The following is an 8,677-nucleotide window of genomic DNA, read 5'->3' as shown; positions in this document are numbered from 1 at the left end:
TGCTTTGTTGCTAATCCCCTGCACCTGCTAGGGAACAAGTTTTGAGGGCATATTTTAAGTCAAACAAGCCATAGGTTTTGAGTGGGTTTTTCATCCTCAAGTAAAAACGGAATAAGGTTTGCCTTTTGAACTTGCTGTTCATTTGGTTCAAATTTATAAAAAATTCATTTTAATTAAAAAAATATAATATGTTTAATTAAAATTTATAAAAAAACTTATTTTAATTAAAAAAAGAATATGAGATAACAAATAAAATAAAAATAATTAAGTTAAAAGAGACATTTTAATATTATGAAATATATTGATTTATTAATATATAATTTATTTAAAATTTTTACATATTTTATTAGAATTTAATTTAATTATAACTAATTTCATATAAATTTAATTATATAAATTCTATATTAACTTTCACTTTATTTAAAGCACATAAATTTTAGATTTGTAAATAAATCTTATAAATTTTATAAATTTCAATCAAACATAATATAAAAATTAATTTGACTCTTTTAATCTTTCTTTTTATTAGTTCAACACTCAATTTAACTCTTTTAATCTTTCTTTTTATTAGTTCAACACTCAATTTATATATTTTAGCTCATTTAACTCCATTTTTTTTAATAAGGAGAGGGTGTGTGACAATCAATCTCAAAGTACATGAATTGACTTAAGAATAAATCAAAATAATTATATTAGTTAAACAAATGCACTCACTTTTAAAGAACTAAAAGAAAAGAATTGAAAAGAAATAATTCTATTAAATAAACAATAGCATATAACCAAAATAAATAATCAAAGTAAAATGGATATTCTCTATTCTCTTCTTTCTTCTCAAATAACCCCTATCTTCCATCTCCTTTAATAGTTATGTTCTTTGTGTCTTTGCTTATATGAACTTATTATTAACAAGAAATCCTAATTGCAGATTTTGATTTTAAAATCTCTTATGTTCCTTTAGTAGTGAATTTGTATAAACAAATGACAAATCAAAGATGTATGGAAGAAGATCCCATGACTGCCAAAGTTTCAACATTTTAAGATAAATCAAGGCATTTCAACAATGAAGATAAATTTATTTGGTTAAAAGTTTGTTTAGGATCTTATTTTATATTTACTTTTCTTAGTTGTTTGTTAATTTCGTTAACTAAATATTATGAGTATTTTATTTTTTCTTCCTTTACAGGAGTTTGTTTGTCTTTTATCATGGGAGTTAAGGTGAGTTTGATTATGATATTAAAAAAAAATAGACACTTTTAAAGATTCGTCAAATGACAATAAAGTCGATTTGTGGTTCAATATAGTCACCGAGTAAAATGTGTTTCTTGGCAATATGCCAAACACAGCCAATGTATTGTATAAAATTATTTCATCAATACGATTAATGAAGCTTAGAGGAAAAACTTATTTTTATAAAAAAATTAGTATATATTTCTTGAACATAGTCATGTTACTTATTTGTACTTACTAATTATTTTTAATAAAAGACTAATTTTATTTCAAACAAAAAAGCGAGCGTATTTCATACTCTTTAAATTAGTTGCCGAGAAAAGGATCACTCGAGTCAAAATAAATCAATTTAGTACTAAATTGATAGAAAGAATATTAGAAGGGTCGATCTGGGCTTTAGTGATAAGTTTAGAGGCTAAATTAAACCCTTCCATGGAAAAAGTGGACTGCCTATAATTCTATCACCCAACCCTTCCACGGATGTAAATGTAAACACTGATACTGTGATGGAATGGTTTCATGCTGAGAGGTAAAATTAGGTTTTAGGGCTGCATAATGGAGAGTTAACCCTCTTTTACTCTTCCTCTTGTAAATTTTTACCATTTAAGAACAAGTTTTCTTTTTCTTAACTGATATTTATGAATAAGTCCTATCCCATCTTTTAGGGCAATAGTTGCTATTTATTTGAATATTACATTTTCTTTTAAAAAAGGTTAAATTGATTATTTTTGAAAGCAGATTTAATAAAAATAATTCAAAAGAATTATTGCTCAACATAATCCCAAACAGATCATAATTTTTTTTTTCTTTTTTCTTTTCAAAATTTGGAGCATAATTAAACTTTGATTTTTTCTAGAAAAGATTAAATATTAGTATTGATGGCACATAGTCATGTGTGTAGATATCATATAGACAACTGATATTTTATGCAATCCTTAGAAAATTTCAAAAGGATTTCCAAAAAGTATTATTATAATAGTGCTGATTGAAAATGTCCAAGAATTAAAATATCATTAATGAAAATTTGCAGCACCCAAAGTGTAAGAATATTATTAAAAGAACATAAAAATACTAAATTAAATCATATATGTAAAAGAAATTAAATTATATTTAAAAATGTATAAATAAAATAGCTGGACTCTTTTTAACTTAATTAAGATTTCGAATTCGAATCTTAAATATGTATATATTTTAAAAAATTTAAAATAAAATTTTATTTTCAATAAAAGCTCTATTTAATATATATCCTAAATTAATTTTAAATATATTTATCTTAAAATAAATTAAATTATAGTATCATTATTTAACAAGCAATGGACAGTCAAAGTCAGAACTTAAACGTGCATAGGGAAGCAAAGAGTTGGGATTCTAACAAATGAGGTTTACATGTCAGAATCCAATTAAGATCCAATCAAAACATAATTTAGAAGAAAAAGAATTAGCATAACATATTAATAATGTATACTCACTCTCATAGAGCAAGTAATTTCACATTTTAAAGTTCATAAAATATATTTAAATATTAATATAAATAAAAAAAAGGGTGGCTAGGGTTGACATTATAGGTCAATCTTGATAAACATAAATTAAGTTATCCCTTTGCTCCATGATAAAAAAAGTTCTAATCTTATCATTACATTTTCCACAAATTAAAAGCTTATTTTTAAAACATTCTATTATAAGTTTTGCTCGTATCAAGTTTAATTATTAAATGTATCACTCATTTTTCCTTGTAATGAAGACACTCGAAAATAATTAAAATGTTATTTATAATTATACAACCGTCCTATTTGATTAAATCACTATTGATAGCTGATAATGGACAATTGTTATTAGTAATTGATAGCTAATCGATTGAATCAAGTTTTTGGTAAATTATTATTAATTTTTATTGATAAAATATTTAATTATTAACATGAATATCAATCAAAATTTTATTTAGAAAATGGATAACATAATAGTATTATTTTAATGAGGTAATGTTAATTATATATTAGATATAAAATATAAATTAAAATTTTTATTTACATAATATATAATTTTTTATATTATTATAAACATGCTAAATATGACATCATATATTATTTTAATATTATAATAAAAATAATAGAAAAGAAAAAATATTTTATTTTAGTTGTATACCAATTTTCACCTATTGTTTATCACTTTGGACACATTTGTACATTATAAAGCTAACAGATTAACTGTGTATGTAATTTTAACTTTTTGGGTTAAGAATTTAGGGTGGGTGGTAAAGGAGCACCTCTAGGGAAACTAAGAACAACACTAACAATGGATAAAAGTATATATTCCATAGCTCAAAGTCAGGGGGAGAAAAGGGGAAAAGGAAGAAAAGAGAAAAATTGATCTGTGACACTGAAGTATTTAGATGGGTTGAGAAGAAGCCTATGTATAAGGTATGATTGGACCTAATAGGCATGTTTATCTTCAGACTAAATTTGGGTCCAATATATCTATGTCTATGTCAGCTTTTGCATATATATGTTCATTTCTTCTTATTGATTTATACAATTAGGTAGTTGAACTGGTATTATAAGAACCACCCAAAATATAAAATTTATTGATTCTTGGTATGAATGGTGCTCTAACACTAAGCCAATTGCTAACTGGATGGCTAGTTTACACATTTTTTATTAAGTTATAGTGAAGGTGGATTTATTGTATACTGTTGCAATTTTCTTTGGCGCTTGCAAGTAGAATTTGACACCAGACCATGAGCCCAGAAAATAGCTGCAATAATTGCTGCCATGGAATTGTGGCAACCATTAGAGTGATCACAAATTACTCAATTATACTTTTTGCAATAATTATTGTATGTTCTTACAAATGAGAGGAAAAAGGAAAAAGAAAACAGCAGAACCATCAATTTCTTCTCTAAACAAAATGTCAGCTGTAATAATAGTTAAGATATAGTCAAAGCAAACTTCTTCATTCAAGGCTCTTAGGCTCCCACATAATATGTAATTATTTTTACAGGACAAATCATGCCAAAATCATTCCATAAAGCCTTTACACACACACACACACACACACACACACACACACACACACATATATATATATATATATAAAACATCTTGAATGCATTCTTTTTAAAGATCAAGTTAGAATTCACACTTTGAGTAAAAAGAGATAAAATTAATTACTCAAAAAAATCAAAAAAAATTATACAATGATCGAGTATCTATAGAAAAAAAGAAATAAAGGGTTCGATTCTTTACGGCCTCTCCTGTTGATCCGATGTAATAAAACAAGGAAAAAAACTGCCCCTGTCCAAAATAATTATACCTTGATGCGTTCTTGCAAGATATCATCATTTAGAGATGATTCCATGGCATGGCATTCCCTACATGCCACCAAAATTGACCTGAGAAATCTCAAGCAAACCCCAGATGATGACTTGTCTTTTCTCTTTTCTTGATCACCTTCTTTCTTGCTACCAAACCCTTGCTTTCCCAATACTCCACCATTATTGTTATTATTATTATTATTATTATTATTAGTAATTTTTCTCCTGGAATCCTCACGTTTCAGGACAGGTGGGACTCCAGGCATGATATGTTGCCATCTTTGAGAAGACCCATATAGTTGTGCCATAACAACTTTACTAGCCATAGGAGTTGATGATGATGATGATGATCTACAGCTTCCAGCTTTTCTAGTATGATACAGTAATCTTCTTTCGGAACTGTCACTTGAACTTGTTCTTGCGCTGCTGCAACTGACGCTGCTTCTACTGCTGTTAACGCTATTGCTTCTCGATGACATGAGAGAATCCTTGCTGCTTGCTCTGCTCGTTGTGCGTGAGATATTGCTGCTAAAAGACATGGCTGCTATTGACAGTTGCTGCTGCTGCTGCTGCTGCTGAAGTGGAAATGAATGAGGCAAGAGCCGACCATTGTAGAAAAGATGATCAGCTGGAGAATTCTTGTAAGGAGAATGATCCGGAGTTAAACCTCCGAATTCGAAATCTTGGTCTTGATCTTGATCTTGATCCTGAGTGCTTGGGGTACTAGGAAAGGAGAAAATTTCTCTAGAGCTGGTCTTTTGATGGTGTTCCATGGGAGAGGTTTTTCTGTTGGAGTTCTGGGGTGGAAGAGTGTTTAGGGTTGTATTTATATTAAAAGCTATATATAATATATATATATATATATATATATATAAGAGAGATAAATTTGGATAATAGTTATTTAATTATTGTACAAAAAAAATTATTTAATATTATAAAAATTAAAGAAATATTTTGATAAGCTTGGTGGTACAAATCATGAGGTCAATACTTGCCAACTCAACCTTATTAATTAAAATTAATTTCTTGTAATAGTAGTGTTCTAATTATTTTGCTTTGTGTGAAATGTTCCAAGAATTGTGTCCTAAATGATGTGCCTACATGTAATTACTTTCATTTTTTATTTATTTAGAGAAAATGAAATTGCCAAACTTTGAATTTTAGTTCTTGTATTATTATACACATACACATAATATTAGAATGGTCATATTATTGGTGCATCTATGCCCATTGACCAAATAAATAAAATTGGTGACAAAACTAAATTTTATTTTTAAAGGTCATAATTAAACTGCTGGAATGGTCCACTTGCTGTGATTAGTTGATAAGTATTAGAGAATGACATGTAATACATCAAATTGTTGTTCATCAGTATGTTTCTCTCTTTTTGTTTTTGTTTCTATTTTTATTTTTTGTTCTTTTATGTAAGATATGAAGGCTTCAAGAATAGTCTTTATTCAATAGAGTTTCATTTAGTCTATGCCCACTTGCTTTTAATTTATTTATTTTTTCCTTAAAGAACACAGCTTCCCAAATATACTCTTCCATATAAAGCAAAAAAGACCTTTAGTATCAATTAATTAAGAGAGAGAGAGGGAGAGAGAGAGAGAGAAGGAGGAAGAAGAAGAAGGTGGTCAAGCAACACTAGTACCAACAATGCAATAACTAAATGGCTCATTTGGGCTTTAAGCAGGCAAATTGCTATGATGGGATCAGCAAAGGCTTTTTCTTTATGCTTTGTGTTTGTGAGAGAGCATAGGCTCTTTGGTGGGGACTTCTTGAAATGAACCCATAAAATAAGATTATTAGTAACTGTGATCAATTAGTACTTTTGATCAACTCTCTCCTCAAAATGAGGACAAAGCAGCTCTTAGAAAATATCTTTTGTCCCCCATTTGGGTTTCTAAGGAAAACCATTTGGACCCATTTCAACTCATAATGCCTCAGGGACCACACATATCACTTATATCAGCCAGATTTAGTCTTCTTTTCCCTCTCCACCAAGCAAGTTCTTTGTTGGTTTCCTTTGTTGATACTCTAACCATGTCTAGTGATAGGTCTACATATGTATTAAAGAGCAAAGATACTAGATGTTTGACCATCTACCCATTTTTTTGACTCTAAAATTCCAATCATTTCATTATTGGACCTTGTTTTGGGTTTTGAGTTTGTGGGCAACCCTTTATGCAGGCCCTCATTTGGGCTCTTAATCCAAAAACCATTCTTACATCCATCCAACAAAGGACATATCTAGCAACAACATTAAAAAAATATTTTTCCAAATTCAATTTTTATTTTATTTTTTAATTCTGAAAATTACTTTTGGTAGAAGTAGATAAATTGACGTTTTGATCAACTAAAAGCAGATTTGAAAAAATAATTTATAAATTTTTTTAAAAAATTAACATTAAGAAAAAGAAAAAGAAAGTTTTAAATTTTGAAAAATGAAAAAAAAGTTTAGTTTATTAGATCGGGATTACCATGTGATGGGAATGAAGATTAAGAAGGAGAAGATTTATTTATAGAAAGAGCCTGGATATGATTACTAGCTAAAGGACTCTCTACTGTGTGAGGTCTGCTTGTAGGGCTCACTAGCTCTTTGAATTTGTTTAGTTGGTATGGAATCACAACAGGCCCTCCATAGAAAATGCTCGAGTTTAAGCAGTATATTCAAACTCCACAACTTTTTCCATAGTGGATCATGACTGAATGATAAAGGACGAGCTTGTTCTACCGATGAAAGCACCTATATTGCAAGGTGGTAAGCAGATCTCACTGGAAAATTTCCAGTTTTAGTGCATCTCCAAATTCTCTTGTCAGGTGGTTATATATAACTCAAAGGCATAATGAGGATTTGTGTAATCTCTGCTCGGACAAAACATTGTTGGATTAGATGTGAGTCCCACTAGCATATGAAATTTTTTTAAATCACCTAAAGGAAATCAATTCATTTCAATATAAAACTAATTAAGCAAAATTAGAAAAAAAAAGCTCCAAAAACAATACAAGAAATCCATATGTAGTAGGGTAGCATCTATACGAATATAAAAATTACTAACATTCAAAAAATATCATCCTTTAAGAAATTAAAAGTTTATGCATAAAGTAAAATATTTTAAAATGTTTATGATAGCTTCTAATGATAGAATAGGGAGGAATGAGAAAAAATAGACTCTATTGAAGCCTCAATAAAATATTTTAAAAGCTAAAATGAGAAAAATTATAGAAGCCATTCAAGAGATCAAGAAAGAAAAACTACCAAGTTGACCTAAACAAGCCAATTATATTGTGTTATTAGAAGTGGTGAGGTTGTTGATAATAAGGTTGATATCAAAACTGAAAGAGATTCTTCTTCTCATGCAGGTATACCAAAGATAATGGATTGGTGGAACTAGAAATCAATGAAAAGAGTATGCAAAAGGAAGAACAAATAGAGCCTAATCTTGAACTTAAAAAGAAAGAAAATTAAGCATTTTCTGAACGTAAATTCCATAAGGTAGCTTAGCCTTATAGGCCATCCATTCCTTTTCTAAACCAACTCAAAGATAGCAAACATGATAAGTAATTTTCTAAACTTCTTTCTAAAGTTAATATTAATTTACCTTTATTGGATGTTATAAGGAATAAGCCAGCATACACAAGATTCTTTAAAGAGTTGTACACTAACAAAAGGCAATATGAGAACAATGAAAAAGTGCAAGTATCAAAAAAATAAGTGCAGTGCTTCAATATCAGTTGCCTCTTAAAATGAAGGATCCCAATAGCTTCATTGTAAATATTATAATGGGTGATAAAAAGGCTATAAAAACCATGTTGGATTTAGGAGCAAGCGTCAACTTAATGCCATATTCGATTTGTGCATAACTTGGATTGGGAGAGTTGAAGCCCACTACCATGTCTCTACAACTTGCAAATAGATCAATAAAATATGCTAGAGGTGTAGTGGAAGGCTTGCTAGTTCAAATAGGTAAGTTAATAATCCCTATTACTTTTATAATACGTGATATGGAAAACACACTAGTAAGGGATAAGGAGCAAACTATTCTCTTTGGTAGGCGTTTCATGAAAACTATCCAAACTTGAATTTAAAGTATTTGATTCTCTAACGTTATCTTTTAATTCTTCAATTGATAAGTGTTT

General features: G+C 28.8%; 1 protein-coding gene across 1 annotated transcript; it reads right to left on the bottom strand.

The window, feature by feature from the left end:
- Window positions 1–4,308: 4,308 nt before the first annotated feature.
- On the bottom strand, window positions 4,309–5,362 carry LOC8266792 (osteocalcin 2). Its single transcript, XM_002533036.4, has one exon. The coding sequence runs from the start codon at window positions 5,308–5,310 to the stop codon at window positions 4,531–4,533; it is 780 nt and encodes a 259-aa protein (XP_002533082.2). The 5' UTR covers window positions 5,311–5,362; the 3' UTR covers window positions 4,309–4,530.
- Between the last annotated feature and the right edge of the window lie 3,315 nt (window positions 5,363–8,677).

This window comes from Ricinus communis, chromosome 9 (assembly GCF_019578655.1).
Source record: "Ricinus communis isolate WT05 ecotype wild-type chromosome 9, ASM1957865v1, whole genome shotgun sequence".
NCBI lineage: Eukaryota > Viridiplantae > Streptophyta > Magnoliopsida > Malpighiales > Euphorbiaceae > Ricinus > Ricinus communis.
The sequence above is the reverse complement of the archived record's forward strand: the minus strand, read 5'-3'. Positions and strand labels throughout refer to the sequence as shown.

Excerpts from the sequence above, each read along its gene's own strand:
- LOC8266792 (XM_002533036.4), bottom strand. The coding sequence starts at position 5,310 with ATGGAACACCATCAAAAGACCAGCTCTAGAGAAATTTTCTCCTTTCCT.